The sequence below is a fragment of the Anopheles moucheti genome, chromosome 2, assembly GCF_943734755.1.
Source record: "Anopheles moucheti chromosome 2, idAnoMoucSN_F20_07, whole genome shotgun sequence".
Classification (NCBI taxonomy): Eukaryota; Metazoa; Arthropoda; class Insecta; order Diptera; family Culicidae; genus Anopheles; species Anopheles moucheti.
In genome coordinates this window covers 21,438,707-21,459,166 of record NC_069140.1, presented here as the reverse complement: position 1 = coordinate 21,459,166, position 20,460 = coordinate 21,438,707, and the positions used below count along the sequence as shown (strand labels likewise).

General features: G+C 43.9%; 1 protein-coding gene across 1 annotated transcript; it reads right to left on the bottom strand.

Annotated features, from left to right (window-relative positions):
• Positions 1-7,089: 7,089 nt before the first annotated feature.
• Positions 7,090-16,045, bottom strand: LOC128297960 (homeotic protein empty spiracles-like). The gene is made up of 3 exons (XM_053033679.1): positions 15,145-16,045; positions 8,258-8,412; positions 7,090-7,302 (listed from the first exon to the last, which is right to left on the bottom strand). Exons 1-3 carry the CDS (start codon positions 16,043-16,045, stop codon positions 7,090-7,092), a joined length of 1,269 nt encoding a protein of 422 aa, XP_052889639.1.
• Positions 16,046-20,460: the final 4,415 nt, after the last annotated feature.

The window sequence follows — 20,460 nt, the reverse complement described above, 5'->3', positions numbered from 1 at the left end:
GACTTTTTTTCTCTGTCGATTCGAGACAGTTTTCGCTCGATGTAGCAGAGGAAACCCGATTTCGCTTCGCCCATTTCGCTCAGCACAGTGGGAATCGCTGGTAGTAATAACGAAGCAGTAAATTATGTTTTAAATAATTTAAAATCGCATTTTTGCTTGTATTAGCATTTGAGGAGGTTATTAAAAAAGTTATCACTTTAGGGTTTAGCTTGATTTCATGAATTTGGTACATTTTCAAATAGAATCGTATCGATATAAAGTGTAGAAATACTCGGAGAACCTTCGTGAAGTAGTGACATTTTAGCAACTGCATATTGAAGGTAAAGACATGTTTAAAAGATTTAATAAACACCGAATAGATACACATTTTTGCGGAAATTAAAGAATATAGTTAAACAATTATTGCAGCGAAAAATTTGAAATGGTGTATAACCTTGGGTTGACTGCTCAACGAAACCGTTGTTTTGAAATGACGGTTGAACACCATGTGTAGAGTTAAATTTTAATTTTTTTAATGTTTGCCGAGATGTTCTTAGTAGCTTGAGTTGTATATTTAGCTCATTTACTCCTTTTCTAAACGACTTACTTACCCAAGTGGACACAATCTTTTTTGATCATGCTGCTCAACTAGCGATCTGTATAGACCTAATCGTTGATATACATTGTACCATACAAAGTCAAACAGATTACGTACTTCTTAGCTACAGCTTAGTTTGATGCCATTGAGCAGCAGTTAAAAGTCATAACTCAAGTCCGACAGAATGGCATCCAAATATAACGACTCTTCTCTCACCGACGTCAGAAAAAAAGAGTGTAGTAATGCGGAACAAGCAAATGCATTCCCAAAAAGATTGTAACCTGTCTAAGAAAACTGAGGGAGAGAGCGAAATAGAGAGTTGGCAGTCGTACATACGGCTAATGGCTAATCCTATCTCAGCACAATTGTTCAGTTGAGAAAATCCCACTAAATCTTATTAAATGCTGCTGTTGCTGCTGCTGCCGCCGGTGATGGATCTTTTCCAGCCGTAGTTACTTGTGCGGTTGCCACCGATGTTAGGGACAATCGAAGACCAGCTTTCGACGCCTGCAGAACACACCGAACTTGTGTGTGAGTTGGTGTGTTGAGGTACAACCAGCGAAACAAAACGGTCGGTATCGTGCCATGGGATGCAAAGGATGCATTGTAATCTACTTTTCCTAATTGCATTAAAAATTCGAAGTTTGAAGCGTAAAATCGACAAACATTGACAAAGGATGGCGGCAGCCCTTGGACGGACGGGTAGGAAAAAGGGGAAATGAATGTGACCTCAACCGGGCAGTGCAGAAGGATAAGACAGTAAGAGGGACATAATCGGGGTGCGGGTCCACCCACTCGGTTTGGCTTCCGTTCGGATCATGCTCAGCTCTGGTTGTCCTTTTTGCCAGCATGCAACGATACATTCCGATTGCGGACCAAGACAAGTCCAGCAAATGGTGGTTGGTCGTTGGAATATCCTTTTGCACAGCATGACGCATGGCAGAGAATGGGAGAGTATGTCGTGAGATGTAAAACGATTATGATAATTGTACGTAGCCATAATAAAATCATCATAATTGTGGTTTTACGCACCGGACTTGAAAGTTGCGGGTTTTCCAAGGAATGACGGGTTCCTTGAACGAGGAGTTCTGGAATTAATGAGGGATATTGAGGTTCTCTAGAATCGCTCAATGTAATTACTATTTTAGTTTTGTCGTTTGAGTTAATGAGTTTTTTTTATAAAAGAGGCGTTTTCTTTCATTTATTGAAAGATTATAGTGGAATGATCAAATACAAAACAGCACTATAGATTTTGTAGGGCTCAATAGCCCACAAGTGAAATTCTTCTTTCAGAGAGTACATAACATAACGTAGACATCTTTTACATTTTTCCAGCATTTATTTCAATCTAACCTCTGCGGGAACAATACGACACAATACCTGTTTCGCACAATGCAATCTAAAAAGGTCATTCGGTAGATGATGTATCCGCAACAATTGGCAGAACGGTATGACAATACATTTTCTATGATGTTTTTAAGATGAGACGAGTGTAGAGTACGGTAAACGCAACGGGATACACGGACACCGTGGTCATCCCAACAAGGTTCCCATGCCGTTAACGCACGACCATCGACAGGTTTCAACTGCCATCGACAGTCTCCCACCTGACAAAAGTCAATTTACCTCACCAGCCGTCCCATTACTTGGCTATTTACCGGAAAGAAGAGAACCGATGGAAGGACTTTACTGATACAATAGATGTGTTCGTCGCTTGCCAGAAGGACATGCGCAGTCGTCGATGGTATGCGAAACAAATAACGCTGACGGTTGTTAAAATTGGATCAACTTTCGCAGATCACGGTTGGCTTTTCCCCGTCCAGCCGACGGTCCAGTCTAGCGCCACACTCAAGCGATAATGAGCAAGTAATTAAGCGAAAACGGGAAACGTATCTATTGCGCTCACCGTGCTCCTGTTGTCGAGCAGGCTAGGGACCAGCAGCGAGAACCCGTGTATGGTCAACTTCGATTTCACCCGGTCCGCGTCAAGGTGAAACACCCGGGAGGTTCATTTAGCACGCTTTGTCTTCCATTTGGCTACTGGGACAGTAGGGAGAGGGAGGATATTGCAATTGTAAAGCGAAACTGCACAAATATTGCACGCACAATATCGGCCTTAATTAGGTTAAATGGTGCACACGACAACGTCAAGCTTTTGGGACGTATCCTCAGGCAGGTAATCGAGTGATTGAAAGGAAATGACGTTGTTCACAAGCTTACATACATAATACGACCGCACACATACACACACATACACACGCATGTTCGACCAACGGATGATCGATCGATCGCGACCGGTAGCACGCTCGGGCTGTGTATAGACGCCAGCCATTAGAGCACACTGTTTGCATTCGGACCCCAAAATGCACTGCCACCATCCATCATCTTCACCACCGGGGCCCCGTGTACGGTTCCGTCCACAAGCTAGACCACACTAAAATGCGTTGAAATGTGTATCGTTAATTAAATCGAGTACCGAAAACAAGTCGCACACACGCACGCAACAGGCGACCCACCTCACAACGGTTCATCCGTTTGTCAACGCGCAATAGCGGCATGCGGCTCGTTAGAAAGGGATGCGCATGTGGCGACGGATTGATCGTAACAATCGTACGGCAGTTGTGCGGACAACATGAGCGGAACCACACCAGGAACGACGCTGCCCACCACCGAATGGCGGGGTGCGTTTGTGGGCCGGATCGCGAAATGGGAAAACAAATGGCGGCGGGTGGTGCACTGCGGACATGCGCTGCGAAACTGCCAAACAAAGGGAATGCGAGAAAGATATGATTATCACTTGTATATTACGTATAATCTAAAATACCTTATAACGTATAATTATGTTATTTGAGCTGGGAGCAACAGTCATTCCTACGGGTGGGTATTTTTTTTTGTTTTGCCCCTTCCAAAGGGGAGAACTTTGGAAGTGGAGTAACACCAGGCCTTCAAAATGTGGTTCTGGCCTGAAAGAGCCTGTTTTAGCACGTTGATAAAATAATCTACAAGGATTGGTCAAAATCCGTCAAATATCTGACAAATATTTGCAATATAATTTACTACATTTCGCAGGGATCTTCGAAAAATGCCATATTACGAGCAGTCAGGAATGGAAATCAGTATTATAAGGATATAAGGTTATAGTTAGCATTTAAACAAGCTCTAGAGATACATAATTAGTTTTTAGGTAATTTATTTACAATTTAGCTGTAACGCTAACTTGAAGTTTATTTATGTCATCAATAATAATAATTACTTTTTCACGGGTAAATAAAGACAAAGTAGGCCAGAAATGGCAGGCCTAACCTCTTAAGGTTGTTGTGCCGATGAAGAGGAAGTTAGATGTTGTTAGGTTTATAGAAGTCTAGAAAAGTCCAATTTAGACGGTGGGACTCAACTAACATTCTGTACTAAGAGCGATAGGCAATACACGGCATGGAAAAACGGTGTGAAAATATATAAATATAATTAAAAAGGAATTAAATTTTATAAATTACTTCCACCCTTAAACAAACCGCGATACATTATTATTTTTGGTCAAAAAGAAAAGATAATTCTTCTACTGTTACGCACGCACCCGTACGAGGGTCAAAATTGTGCAGCAAATTCCACAACCTGTTCGATATCCTTTCGACGCACAGTAAAACAGTTCTGAAAGGAAAAAAAAACACTAAACCAAACTCCCTTTTACTCCCGTGTGTTTCGCAATTTTCCCGGGCACGATTTGGCCGCAACGGACAGGACTGGTCTGGTTTTGCCCCCCGAGGGCACATTTGCTTTCGTCGGCCGCGAACCCGAACCGTCCACCAGCTAAAGCAAAAGTGATTTCTGTTGTTTCGGTTGTTCAATTTTCGAAAAATTTCGCCCAACAACTAATCGTCCGACCGGGTAGGTATCAGGCCCAACTACCTTTGCCTTTCCACCCCTGCTTGTGGACACTAATCACACCGGTTAGGGGGTTAGGGTGTTCCATCCATTGCTGCTCGTTTTTCTCGCACGGCAAATTACAAACAAGTGTGGATAATGAACGTAAATAAGCTCAAATAGTTTTCTACCTTTAGCACTGATGTGTGTGTGATGTGTTTTGCTCCCCCTCTCGGTCTCTCTCTCTCTTCCACCTTTTCTGCTTTGCTTCAGCCGCTGCACAAAAAGAGCATCCTTTTTCGCGGCTCACTGAACCCATGCGAAAGGGATTCGCAAAGCCGCGCCACATGTTGGTGCAAGGCAGCAACACAAATCTTTAAACTACGACGCTGAGTGTCGATGATTAGAGATACTTACAAAATGCTAAGAAGCGAAGACACACACAAAAAAACACATACGAGGTGCGTGTTGGTAATCGGTTTCTGCGTACTTGACGATAATCGGGGCATCAGCGAAATGGGATCAGTTTAGGGCGCTCGAGGCGCAAAGCAACAAGCTCCAGCGCTCCTTGGGGAAGGTACCGCGCCAATTGCACCACCACGAACGTCATCCTCCCGCTTGGGGCGGCCCAGGTGATGCACGCTCGTCTTGCCCGACCACTTCCCGCGCGAACTTGCGAACAATTCTTATGCGCTTATGCATGTGCTGCACGGTGCTTTTGCACGTGAGTTGTGTCTCCCGAATGAATGGCGAAACGATGGATGATTTCTTTACACTACCAAATTGAAGAAACGGTAGCAGCCTTAAGCAGCCCATCACGGAGGGGCGTCAACCTGGGGGAGGGGTAGGGTTTGGGGTTCAGGCTCGTTTGCTGATGAAATGTGCTTTTAAAAGCACAAAATGATTTTCACCCCGAAACCGTGCCGCTTCGTCCATCATCTCTTCCTAAACGATGGCGCAACGGTGTCGATCGGCACTAATGACTACAGGAGGAGTGCGTTTCGTGCAGCACTTGGAGTCGTGCTCGAGACGATGATGGCTGCCTTGTTTGCGAAACAAGGATACGGCCCGGGTGCAATGGAATAAAGATAACACAGAGTAAAATAACACGAGTGGACGTTTAAGAAGCATCGGTTGAATGTTTTTCGGTTTGTTTGGAAAGGCATATCGTGGAAAGAAGAAATTTATAAATGGTGTAAAAATAATAGTCAACATGAAGATGTTAATAAATAAGTAACCCAAAGATGATAATTAAACAGTAAAAAGGAACAAGAAAACCATTTTGCCATTTGTTTAGCAATCGCTCTTTAATGTAAGAAGCTATTATACTTCTTACCTCCAAATAGCAAAGTTGGGATCGTTGCTGGACCGTCCAGCACAAGTTAAATAAAAAGTTTTGAAACAAATTTGGAATACTTGGCAGTAAAATCGAATTCATTCAAGGGATTTTTTTTCGATGCAAGGATATGAATTGCAAAAGCTTTTCGAGGAATCGATTTCTGGATGAAAAAGTTCCAAGCGTTCCAGATCTTCCTCTATTTCAATTTTTCAATGCAAAGAAGAATGCAGAATGGTAAAAAATTAAGTTAATAATTTTTAGTAATAAAAAATAGAGAAATATGTAAATTAATCCATTTGTACATTATAAATGCAGAAATTGATTATAAATTACAAACAAGTAAGTAAGAATCCATTTTTAACTACATAAAACACAATTATTCTAAACAGATAAAAATAAAACATTAAATAAAATAAATTAGGCAAATGGAAGTAAACTTAATTTGACCAACTGCACATAACAATGAAACAAACAAGTCACCAGCAAGAAATTAATGTTTTGTTTAATGTTTATTGATCAATTACAATGCGATTGGTTCGGGTATTATGCTCGGTTTAACTCTACACCCGAAAACGCCTTGCTTTATCGCTAGTTTATTTAAATAATACGCTAATTTACAGATTAATAACCGTTCGGTCACTAACTGCTTCTCGCTGATTGTGTGACACGTGGTTGCAATGGAAAACTGCATGGAACGGTACACTCACTAATGGTTCTAATCGTGGCCGAATGTACAAATTCTTCTCTCACTCACCATTCTTTTTGTTTTCACTGTTCCAACTCATCGTAGCCTCGTATCGGAAGATCGTTTACCTTCTACAGTAGCAGAGCGTTTAGTGTACGGGGGGTACTATATGACTAAACTATCTGCCACACACACAGACACTAGCCTAACCTGCCTAGGAGACCGTTATGTACACGTACAAAATGTAGAAACAAACTCTGCTCTGGTAATCGTGTCCTGTTTGCTTACGCTTGGTTCTAATCTTTCTACAATACCCTAGACAAATGTACAAACAACGTGAGGAAAACACGGTAATACTTTTATGTCTTATCAAATAAATGGGGATGTGCTCCGGGTGTTGTGTTGGACTGCCGTGACTGGCGTTCACAATCCAACGTGTGTGAATTGTTTTTGTTTTGGAATTAATTTTACCCCAAAAAAGAAAAAGCTAACTGAACCTACTATTACGCCCTACTCACTGGGTACAATTGCGCTGTTGCATGTGGTCACCAACAGCAAATGTTTTGGCACTAACGTCAATGACGTCACGGTGTCTCACGGTAGTTGTTCGGTAGGGGTTCCGTTCGTTTAACCATTGTGATGCATGTTTTCCTCATCGCTCGGGCAATCGTCCATGTCGATGAATTCGTCTTCATCGTCCTCCTCCTCGCAGCTGCCGGTTGGACTGGAGGCGGACCGATTCTGATGATCACCGTCCGTCGATTTGCCCGATCCGGAGCCACCTTCTTCCTGCTGCATGCGCTTATGTTTCGTGCGACGATTTTGGAACCATACTTTCACCTGCGAAGTAAAGGAACAATAAAAGAGTGTTAATAAAATGTGGTTCGTGTTTATTACTGTTATGTTCACAAGGGTTTAACGTTTAAAAGGGCCGTAGCCGTATTTATTAACTAAAACAGGATACACAGATACACGATATTACAACACAGATTAAAACAGCGTCCGTCGTGTGCGAGCGGTCCGATCGAGAGTGTCCTTGCTTGGCCATCCCAATGATTGCCAAACCGAGGCTACTCATTTACCGATAACGGCGGGTTATCGGTGAGTGCCCTGCGCTCGGCTTCAGGTGTGCACAACACAACAATTACGATAGTAAATGGATACGGTGTGTGCGTGTTGAGGCAAAAAATGGCGGCCTGTTCAAAGCGTGTCACTCATGCACGCACCGCAAAGCCAGCACTAGGTTGCATCTGGTAATATGACACAATTAGCCGGTAAAACACACACCGGTCACTCTGCGCATACAAAGGTGTAAAATGACCGGCTCAAGGTATGAGTGTGTTTCACGCCTCACTAGAGGGAGCAAAAATTATAAGTCAACCAAATGATCACACAACTCACCCACGGCCAGGAAGGCACGTCAGCCATAACGAAGTCGAGCAGAAAGGAGCGTTAAGGTAATTATGAGTGAAGTAGGGATATAAATGTAATTTAATCTAATTTACGCTGGCTGAGTGACCCTCTTAGCAATCGGGCAGGGGTGGGGTTTGCAACATAAAGCTCCTTATAAACGACTCGTTAGACTAGCTTTTTTCCTCCCTCCCATAGCGGTGGGCACGGCAAAGCCACGGCAAAGCCTTGGTGGAAAAGCTGAATCCAATATGTCCGAGCTGGGAATGTCCATAGTGGGGCTTCCCGCAACACACATCAAACGCGATATTCGGGAAGGCACACACACGCGGCACAAGAATTACGTAGAAGTGTAGTTTTTGGGGGGTATAGGCGGCACAATTACCTGCGTCTCGGAGAGGTTTAGATTCTGGGCCAGCTGCTTACGTTCCGCACCGACGACGTAGTGGTTGCTCTCGAAGGCATGCTCCAGCTTGAGTAGCTGCGAGGGTGAGAATGCGGTCCGGACGCGCTTCGATTTGCGGAACGGTATGAGGTAGTCTGTGGAGGAGACAGCAGAAAAGACGAAATGGTTCATCAGTATTTGGTTGATACTGGATGCTTTGAACAGAAACGATTTTAGGATGTAAAAGTTCCAAGAACTCCAGTTCAATAAAGCAATTGTTCCATTATTTGGCACCCCGGTACACGAAAACCCCTGTAACACAAGTACACGGAATGAAAATGCAACGACCTGGAACGAACGCACACGCACGCGATGTGTGCGTTTGCTGTGTAGGTGCAATCAGTGTGTGAAACATTTGTTAAAACATAATATACACTTAAAACGGCTCAGCAGCAGCAGCAGCAGCAAGTCTATTACGTTTAACACACAAACTAGTGTTCACGGTACATGTAATTAAATAATTATATATCATTACGGCACAATATATTGCACTTGCAAAGGCGTGTTTTAATGGAAGTTGCACGGTGCCCAACAAACGCCGGCCTGCTTTTCCTTCTGCGTTTTGCGTTGGATGCATCGAATCGAAAAAAGGACTTTCGCATGCATCCGCAGACGGTTGACGTTCGGTTTCGAACGATGTTGGGGAACAGTGGGGGAATGGAAGGAAGTGCAGCAGGGGTTTTCCGCCTTGCATGTGTAAATGAGTTTTTAATGGAAGGTCGGAATTGAAATGTGCAATTTATGGGGTCAACCCCTATTCCGACTCGAAAACGTTTCTAGCGCGAATAGTTTTATCGTAAAAATAATCGTCGTTCTTTCATTGAGTTTCACAAAAAAAGGAATTACCTTATTAAATAAAATGCTCTGTTTTTGTTGAGTTACACATTGAGTTCCCCAAAAAAAGCAATTACTTAATTAAATAAAATGCTTTGTTTTTGTTGAGTTACAAAATCCTAAAAAGGGTAACTAAACAAAGATGACTCACACCGAGCTGCTTCATCCTAATGTGATGTATTTGCGCTTCAAATCTCTAGCGCTAGAGCATTCTCACACGCAGCAATTAAAAAGCAATCAACACGGTTTGGATTTACGTTAAATTTCCACCCATTTCAAATGGGGTTGACAGTGAACAGCACTGCATAGAAAATGCAACTAAATCCCCTTCCCTCCCCTTTCTCCAGCATTCCAGCGTGAACCAGCGCATTCACGTGTAATTACCTTTTAATCAACTCCAAGCACCACTAATTAATACATTTTCCACCCGCGAACAGCAACAAAAAAGTAAATAAAACAACACCAAGGGAGAAGCCAAAGTGTAATGGCGCTGCTTTTGTGTGTAGAAACAACACCGTGAACATTAAGCCGGGCACAAAATTCTGGTAGCGAGCAGGAAGGGCATAATAACACAAAAAAAAAACACTAGTCCACCATGATTGGATTGGCTGGCCGCGACCATGAGTGGCCGAAATGGAACGAACCGCGCTTGAAGCTGGGGCTGCGCGTAATTCAATTAAAATAAACGTATCACTGTGACGCGATCGTAGCACCTTTCCGGAACCGCCAGCATTGCTGTGTTTGTGTGTTGTGTTGTGTGTCACGGTCTGTCACTCGACACGAGGGTGAAGAAAAGAGAACGCGCGATCATTGTGCGTGGTTGGATGGTTTGGTGGTTTGGGTAAGGAAAAACTTAACAACCAACCCCCCCGCTATTCGGTGGGAGGCACTCAAAAGGGTGGGACGCGATCTTGCCTCCACCTTGTTTTTTTTTATTATTTTTGCAGCGGATCGACCCCAGAGGGTACTAGGCGAGAAGTTGAAAATTAAGTTAATTTAGATAATTCAATTCCACAACCACTAGTAACACTTGATCGCGATCGCGCCTTTTGAACTGCTGAGTGTTGCGAGCGTTGAAAGGGGTAGTAGGAGTTGTTGGCTTTTGTCTCTTTTTTTTCAACTCACAATCTGGGTCCAGTTGTTTGTGGTTGAGTGCCCATTAGAGTGGAAGTGTTTAGCGGGCCAATTGTGACTCCCTCCTGCGATCGTACCAAATCGATCCACTTATTGTTCAAGCAATTGCACGCTTGATTTGAATGGATCATTAGGCAAGTTTGTGTTTGTGTCTCGTTTGGTTTCGAGATAAAATATGCAATATCATTCAGTAGCAACAGTTTGTGGGGTGTAGAAAAAGAGTAAATTAAAAAAAATGCAACGTTTTATGTTGATCTTACGAGCGACTCATGATTTTGGTTGCGGCAGGTTCGTCGCCACCATACTAACCATGTCACTTGACATGTCACTTTAATTAACGCCGATTCGAATCCGGAGCTGGACCGGCGGGGTATGATTGATTTCTTTCTTACGTGTTTTTATTTTATCCGTGATCTAATGATTGGTTTCACTTTTCCTTTTCATAAGCACCATATCCATTCAAACCGTGTTGATGTCTGTTTCGCCGGAGCCTCATTCGTGTCGGGCACAAGCAAGAACAATGCGCGGGTACGATCGATAAGATCTTTATTTTTTTTTATTTAAAATTCATAATTTTTTCACCTTCCACCCCCTTCACACGCTTCTTTGATGCATCTTTGGATGTTTGAACATTGTGTTGTTTTCCTTTCTATTTGTCCTTCACTTCGCATACACGGTTTGTAAGTTGTGTTTTTTTTTTGTTAGCGCTGGTTTATATTTCTTTGCGCTCTCTCCCATCCGAGAGCTTCGTTATCTTGCATCGGGTTTTAATATTTTGATACGTTTCGTCTGCTCGTGTTTGTTGTTATTTAGCTTGAGTTTATTATTGTCGATTTTTTTCTCCCTTCCAGCACACACACACTCATACGCTTATGTTCGTGAAACGGAACGAGGGGCCTTAGGTTGTTGGGTAGCTTATTTTTTGCAACAAATGAATATTTCATCATCAGCAAGGCAGAGCGGCATTGGTGTTCAGCTTTGTTTTTTTATTATTCCCCTGCATGAAGGCGCGATTTGCTTTTGCAGTGTTTTCTTTTTCCTTTCGTCTAATAACCTTTTTTTTGCAGCTTTGGTTGTGAATGATTTGTGGGATGCGATTGGGCGCCACCGGATGTGCTGTGTTTGAGATGCACACTTTAATGCACTCGCTCGTTCAAAACCCCACGGTACGTATACACGCGTCCGTAAACACCTACCAAAACAAGCAATTAAGGCAAGGGAAACAGGCGGATAAAGAGTGAAGAAAACCATTGGAGTGGCATAAACGTGGATCTAAATTAGTGCATAATTAATTAACAACCGCAACGGAAGGAATTGGGATTTGTTTGGGGTGGATGAGGGTTAAGTGGAGAGAGGTAGGGTTGATGCATATGCAAGGGTCGGGGAAGGTAGATCAATTTGTTTGTTGGTCAACCATCAACCACACACACACACACACAAGCGTGATTAAAATGCGTCTCGTCTCTCTTACGGATCAAGCTAAAGATCAAGCCGAAATCAAGCTTAAATCGTTGACGATTAGATGGCTCGTAAAAAGGTTTGCAAAATGTTGTTCGTTAAGAAACAAAACGAACAACAAAAACACACACCTTTTGACACACTCTTTTCATTTTGGTTTTCCACTTTTTTTGCGGGCCCATCGCATTGCGTGTTTAGTCTGCCGTTTTTGGAGGTTTTCGGGTGTATAATTATGAATGAAGAGGCTGAACTGTGCGAACGAGCTGTTAGGATGGTTTTTTTTGCTGTGGCGTTAGACGATCCCTACGGTGGATCTCTTCTTCCATTCTCCGCAGTTTTTCTGCATGGGTTCGTAAGAGTTTGCAGGCGTAAGCGTTGGCAAGCCTACGAGCAAGCAAGGTATGACAAGTTTTGGGGTGCAAAGAAACAAAAAGAAGGCCATGGAATCATGCTCACGCCTAGAGGGGCACGATATCGGTATTGAATATCTCATTAATTTAGTTTCATCGCCATAAATTAATGGCTTGATTTTGCTCCTCGGGGAGATGCGTGTGGAGAAAAAGGACAAACCTCCGTTGCTTTTTATTGGTCAGTGATTTTTTTTTGTTTTGATATTTTAATTTGACGATGAAAGGAAAAGGAAGATCACCCCACTGTAATGAACACACGTGTGGCGCGAAAGTGTTTTTTTGGTTGGAAAATTTGTTACCAGCCACCAGCTTCATCCAGCACTCAATGTACAGGGGATGCAATCGTAAAGGAAGAAAATTATTATTTCAACCAAACCAAATTTTATGACCAGCTAAGTGCAGGATGCATAAAAATGATTTGAAGATTTCATTTCCCCCCGGTTGGCGTTAAGTGGCGAAATAATTAAATTTCTTTTCCAACCCACCCAAAAGCCGTTCTGTTCGAGTGTTTCCTTTTCCCCGTCCCACCCGGGCGTGATATCCTCCGGCAACAACGCGTACCACTGCCGGGCGGTGTGCAATAATGCATGGGCACGCACTTTTACCTTCCTTCCAGCGACCGTTCGTTCTAATCGTTTAGGCATTCGGTTGTGATGTGATAATTTAGCAACAAGCGAAGCTTACAACGCCCTCCCAAAGGCACGACAGGGTTGGGCAGGAAGGAAGGTGCATGCATTTGTAAACAACTTGCCCCAGCACGGTCCTTTACGGTGCCCCCATTTACGGGTGGTGAGCGTAATTTTTTGGCGTTTCCTGTACAATGGCGGTGTAATTGTGCACTTAAAATTCCAACAAGCGGGACAACCATGCACTCGTGTGTACCGTCTCCCTGCAAACACGAGCAGACCAGAACGGGGAATGTGCCGGTTGTGTGTGCAGTTTCGCTTTGGTGTTCCTTTTCGTATTAGCACTGTTTTTTTTTTGGGGCTTTGGGAAGGATTTGTATGGAGCCCGTGGTAGGGTTTGGCGATGCTAAGAACGAATGTGACGAAGGAAAAAAAAGGCAGGGAGCACAAACAAAACTAACAAGCGCCTAGGGGTTGGAAAACAAAACGATTGCAAAAGCAACCAGAGAGATAACAAAAAAAACGGAACAGTTTTAATATTAACTCTCGTGGGTAAAGCGAAAAAAAAGCTGGTAACCGAACCGCACATACACACACAAAATATGAATCCGGAGCGGTTTGAAGAAGAGTGGCATAAATTATTTTGGCCCGGGACGCTGATCGTTAAAATGCGTATAAATTGTGGAATTCGATTTATTGCTTCAGCATCCGTTGAAATTATGAAGAACGCGTCCGTGCCATTAGCTTGACGGTGGGCGCGAACCGAACTCCCTGACGGGCGATGCATGTGCGTTGCCCATTTCGTTCGTCTCCAAAACCAAAAAAAAGAGCGAAAAAAGAAAACATCTTCCAACCACTGGTGGTGCTGGTGGTGTTAATGTTTGCCTTATTTTTCTCTCCCTTGATCAGAGCTGCACCCAATCCACAATGCTTGGTGATCTTCTTTACCAAACCGCTCGCGTCGTTCGCTTCCTGCGCGAGGTGATAAATTAGTGATAAATGAGCATTTTATTAACAGGCTCCGTTTGGTTTGATGCGGTTGGTAAGCTAATCGAACGAAAGTTAATCGAAAGAGCTGTGTAAGAAACTTGGTGTCGGTACGATCGGAAGCCGATCGTGTGCAGAACCGTGAACACACACCCCTGGACGATCGATAACACGGCCAGCGTTTGTTTCACTTTCTTTTTTCTACCGCGACTTCCGCAGTTTTGCCGCGGTGGTAGATTAAAACGCTTGTATCACACAACATCTGTCGCGTCGGGGTTTTTATTTCCAACTTGCTGATTTATTGCTTATTTCCCGCGCCTGTCCGTCCGAGCGCTGTCTTCCGTCCGGACGGATGGGTTTATCATAATATTTATAACCCGCTCGTCATGCACCACGCAAATAAGCGCTGTTCTAGCTTCTGTGCAGCGAAATGCAACTGAATTTTACGATCGCATTTTAATTGCATTCGTTGTGGCATAAAAGCATGAATTGCGTTGTTAATCCAAAAAAGTGTCCTCAAACCTTGGAAAGGACAGCAGGCGCATTTTATTGTTAAAGGGTAGACATGGTGGCAATAAAACGAAAAAGGAAGAAACCTAACCCATCCTATTCATGTAACACAGGTAAGAAGTATCTTAATTAGATCAGAATCATCTCATTTTTAACGACCTGCACCGATTAAAAGGCAACTCCAGGGGAAGAAAAGGTGTACTGTTTGCTGTGAAACCGATCGGGAACAGCAACAGGGCACACTTTTCTCTTCAGCGCAACAAAACAACAACCAAAAACACAGTGAAAGAAAAGGAAAGCAGCCTCGAGATAAGTGGGTATGCCACCGTAATGTCCATTCCCGGAACATCGTGGGTTAAAGAATAGATTTTCATCTCCTTCCATCATTCTTTCCAGCACCTTTCTAAGGGTTCATCAAAAATAGATTCCCTACGGTGGGATTCCAATTAAAGAGTTTCGGGGCTTTTTTTTATTTAAGAGTCAAAGCTTTGTTCATTTTATCGTTGTGTTTTTGTTGTCCGTTACGGAGGTTGAGGAAAAAGTTGTTGAAAGTGAAGAAACGAAATTAGATTATTTAAACAACCGTAAATAATTGTTTTGGGAGCATAGCCACACGGTACCGATTACCGACGGCTTTGATGGGAGTTGCATTAAAGATGGTAGTTCCAGTGTTAAGCAATAACATTCAGCATAAGATGCTGATCATCAAACATATTGTTTGATCTTTGTTCAATTACTTGAGATATTTTGTTTTATTCATAATGAACGATCAGTCCATTTTGCTCACAGTCTTTAACATAAATCCTTGATAGTTCCAGGACCCAAAATGCAGTATTTGATGATCCTAATAAATATCTGAAACACTTACTTCCAGGGAATCCGATCGGGAACACGCCACGTCCATGGCGACTGAGCAGCCACGGATACAGCGGGTAACTATCCCTCGGCGGCAGATTGGGATTGTGCAGATGGGCGGCGGCCGGATGCGGCGGGAAGGGTTGACCGGCCTGGGCGTGGGCAAGGGCCGCCGCCTGGAACTGGGCGGCCAGAAAGTGTTGATTATGGGCGGCCTGCACCATTTCGGGCGTGTGCAGAAACGGTGGCAACGCTTTAATGTCCGTCTGCGGTCCCCCCGGCTGACCGGCGGGGTGCGAGGGATGGGCGGGTGGTTGCGAGGGACTGACCGGGAAAGGCCGTACCAGTCCGGGCGGCAGACCCGGCACCACGATCGGTCCTACCGACGGACCGGTCGGTGGTTGGTGCGGTCCCCCCTGCGCCCCGATACCACCCATCCCAACCGCACCGGGCGGTGGTGGCGGCGAAACGGGCGGCGAAGGGCTGCGGGGGCGCTTGAGGGAGAGCGGTATGGCGCCCGGGCTGGTGTGGTTGACCGGGGGCGAAAGGCGCGACTGGAGTGCCTCGAGCGACCGGACGCTGGCGTGACTTCCTTCGAGACTTTGGGGACTCTCCGGCAGCCGGGTGATGCTGTAGTTGTGCGGTGGCGACAGGCTCTGCAGCCGGTTCAACCGCACCGAGTAGCTCTCGGACGCGAGCGGACTGGGCGTCCGTTGGGTGGGACCACCGCCGACGCCACCCCCGGTCACCGTTTCCGGTTTGGTGATGGTGTGCGGCGGGGAGGGCGGCGATTTCGGGGTAGTGTTGCCGACTATCGAGTCGATGCTGAAACCGATGCGTGGCTGCAGCGTCGGCATCTTGTAGTTGGTGGCAATCTTGAACACCTTCTCCTCCGTGCGGCACGTGTCGATCATGAAGGTGGCGGCACTCGGGGGGCCTTTACGCTCGCGAACCGCACTCGTTTTCGACTCAATTTTGTGTTTTGTCTTGCTGCTGCTGCTGCTGCTGCTACGCTGTTGGTGGACACTTTAAACGAGCATCACCAACACACCTGGCTACCACACGGAACACGACGCACGTAGGCGTATGAGGGGGTGGTTCTAGTTTCCTGTTTTTCTTTTGGTTTGCGATTTAAATTAACTTTTCCTTTTTCTCTATCCGGTTGTTTTGTTTCCACTCTTCAAAACAGTATCAGTGCACAAAAAAAATACAACAGAAACGTCACTGGAAACGATTGATCTTCGCAACTGCCAGATGCGTCGAGGTTTTGTAGCGTAAAATACACACAAACACACACACAGACACTAGTGGTGAAATTTCATCTCACAAAATTTCACATTTATTTAAACACTCCGCAACACGCAACATACAAATATGCACCGGTACGCTCCCGAATGCACCTTGCATTGGCACTGATAATAATGAAGAAGAACAAAAAAACACAACCTTGTTTTTTCTTTTGTTTCTTCCCTGCACAACGCTAATCTCCACGACACACCGTAATGATCACAACCAGGCGCGCGGACACGATCGATCGATCTGCGCACAGCGAACGCATAACTCGGAATGAAGCGTTGAATGGTGCGAAGTTTTCTCCGCAAGCTCTCGCGCGCGCGTTTCTTCTGTGTGCGACCGTATATAGTGCGGACACGCACACACACGCATGCGCCATATTGTGCGGTGGGGTTGAAGCAAGTGGGCGGAGCTTGGACGAGCGTGGTTTTACATTATGTACTTGGGAAATTGCTTCCAGTGAAATTATGTTTCTTTTTTTTGCTAGTTTTTCCACACTTTTTCCACCGAACCGATGATTGTTAGTGGGGTACATATAGTTTCATTTTTCCCTTCTTACTCAGGATGAACAGAAAGAGCGAAAGAGAGAGAGAGAGAGAGAGAGAGACAGTGAGAGAGGGAGCGTGTTTTCTTCCCAGTGCGGATGCTGCGGACGGTTTCAACCCTCTGCCTTTGTATGTAAAGATCGTTCAGTAGCTGGGACGAATTTATCGATCGAAACGAATTAAGTTCAAAAAACGGAGGTGAGAGCTTTGTAGCCTTGTTTTGCAATGTCTTTTTGTTCGTTTCGTACTGAAATGGTTTGATCTCTGTGCGTTTCTTTTCTTTTCTCTGCCTCTCTCTCTCTCTCTCTCTCTCTCTCTCTCTCTTGCTCTTTCCGGCATGATGAGTGTATATAAACGCTCGCTTTATTTATGATACTGCCATTAAGCGCTTGTTATAAGTTCATTCTTTAATTGGTCTAGTTCATTTGTGTTTATTTGCTTTCTGGTGGAAAGGCTCGTTGTTCTTTCCTTGACGTTTCTGTTATTTTAATTGGTACAGCCTTTAGTTTTGTTTTATCTCGCATTTTTTTTTTGCACTTCAACTTCTGCCATGCTTGTGCAGGGAAACCAAAGTGTCAACCGTTCGCTGTAATCCGCTGTCATGTGTCGGTTCGATTACGGCTATAACAAAATTCGTTTCACTTTGGTCTACTGTTTTGTTTTTGGGCACTCGGCACACAGTAATGACACTCAATTGTGTTCGCACTTTCGGCACACTAGTTGCCTAACGAGGTGAGGTTTGTCGTTTTGTTCAAGGTCGTGACATTTCTATCCGTTAAGAACGCTAAAAAACACATTTCCATCAATCTGCGCAATTGCGTGTGAGTGTATTGCTTTTTTTTCTCTCCTTCTGAGACAAATTAAAACACCGTACGAATAAAGCCCGTTGTCAAGATTGATTTAGATGATAATTGTCTTTATTTGTTTAATTAATGTATGTTTTTGTGTTGTTGGTTTTATTTTTATTTCTCCTGCTCGTTCATACTTTCAACGCGTAACTGCTGCCAGCAGTTAAGCCTTGCCGGGCGAAGTGAAAACGACAGGAATTAACCTTCAGACGGGCCAGACCTTCGGGGCCCGGTTGGTGTTTGCGATCGTATTCGCTGATAAGAGCAATTAATTAGCTCTACTTCATCAAGGCGTTCGTTGTTTTGCTGTTTTTCCCCAGTGAGCTTCCCGGTGATTGCATCATTCCGCGCATGGGGGAGGTGTAAATGTGCGTGACAAAAATCAGGGCCCTGCGCTGAATGTAGACCGCACGGGTGTAGATCAAACATTAATTTTATGTTGAGTGATGAGATGTAAATGGGGGGCGCATTAATTGGGAAATTTATCTATGGGATTTTTTGTTTGCATAAAGCGTAATAGTTAAAGGCATGGATGGCTCAAACTATTGTCATGGTTTTTATACTTATTCTTGTTAATATTCCCTTTTTTATTATAAATACACAATATTGTTGGAAGTACTGTTAGTAACCTAATTACACCGTTTTCGAGCCCAGGTAAACAGGCATCTAGTGTAGGCCAGCAACTACCTTTCGTCAGTAAACATGTTACATTCTATCTAACTAATGACATCCTGTGAACTAGTGTTGAACACATGTTTATTTGAGAATGTTATTTGTTATGTTATTTTAGCAATGTATTATTATTTAGTATATGATTTTTTAAAAATGCTTCTTCAATTTAATTAATCAAGAAGCTTTAGAACTTCTCGTGTTTCAATAAGAATTTTAAACCGTTTATACATATACAAAGACGAAGGAAATTATTCGTTAGTAGCAAAGCTATACAGCATAAAGTAATTTGCAGCCTTTCGTCAGGCATATGTAAAAGTCTGCGTAAAAATGTGTATTTACTGTTTGAACTTTTTTTTGTATTTTGTTAATAATGTTTTCGATTTACATAACTGACTGAGATAATTCATTCTAATAGGCAAACAAAAATATTGATAAAAGACGATAGTTCTAATCGATATATAATCGATTTAAATCGAATTAATCAGTTATTAGAAAACTTGAATCACTTAACTCAAAATCAGATTATAAAACATAGTTGTATCCAAGAAATGATTCATTAAAATGTACTGTAGATAGATGGTTGACGGCTTAACATTAATACAAGAAGGTTGCACTACTTGCGCTTACAGTGTTGCAATTTATTAAATTAAATCAACTCCACCAGACAGACAGGTTAAACTATAGGAGCTTACCAACGCGCTCCCATTCCGAAGCGTAACGAGTGTTAGTATAATCTGTTTAAAAAGTGCCAGCCGGTCATCGGTTATGGAACCCATAATTTTAATCTTGTTGAATGTGGCACAGTGTGGCCCGGCCTCTCGTGGCAACGGGGCAGCTAATATTTTGCGGAGCCGTAATTTTTGGGTTTTGAAAAAGGCAACCAAATATCAACATTATTACACAACGTAGAGCTACAAGTGCTTTGGGGAGGATTGAATTTTACTGCCGCGGAGTGTGTGGTATGGTCAGAAGAATAAAACACACAAAAAAGCACTTCCCAATGATGAAACCCATCAAGAACAAGTGGATCGCGCTCGGTTTAGGCGCCAAGTGAGACGATCTGCCGCACATCAGTACACGGGGCTTTAGAGGATAGAGGTTCCTCTTTAAAGTGTGTGCTGGTAGCGGTCACAGCCATTCGGCCAGCAATGCGACCGGTGTACCGGTTGTATTATCAGCGATGTGTGACGCCACGGGAGATTGTAAATCATTATCAGCGCTTTTTACACCGCCTGCGTGCTTCTGCCTTCCCCTGCACGACCATCGCGCGACCGTATCGAATGTCAAAGGGAACTCGAAGTCCTTGGGTAGAGTCCTCCGCCCAGCTAGTGGGCACTTGGTAAAGCAAAGTTTGTAGTTTAATCGTCGAACCTTAACCAACAATTATCGGCGCCGGGGGAAGTGAACTACGGCCGACCGGCGCTACCATGTGTGCTCCGGATCGTGTTCGAGCTACAAAATCGTCCAAAAATCGTCGTACCCTGCAGAGATCTTAATTCCCACAGACACGTTTGCGCTAGTGAGGTTTCTATCGTCTTCCGCGTTCGGATGGGGCTTCCTGTGGGTTTACGGAGCGTTCTTAACAAAACCCGGGCGATGGGAGTTGTCTTGAGTGGGTGGTGGAAAGGTGAGAAAATTGGAAGACGAATGAATGTGGCCGTTTGAAAGTAATTGGATAAATGATGTCAAAGTGGCGCCAGGGTGATAAACTTATTTTAAGCTGATTGTGTTTCCCATTCCCTGCGTCGGTCAGGACTTAGGAATTATGAAATAGAATAGTGAAACTAGCAAAACCGAATGGAATGTCTGAAATGGCACCAAACCCGGCTTCAATTATTGTGATGATCATTAAACCATCGCACAAGTCGTGTTCTGATAACGCTAAAGTCAATCTCTTCCCTGCCCTTAAAGTTCCCTGCCTTGTAGCTTCGACCACAATCGATCGGTAATGGAGGATGTTTTGTGTTAGCT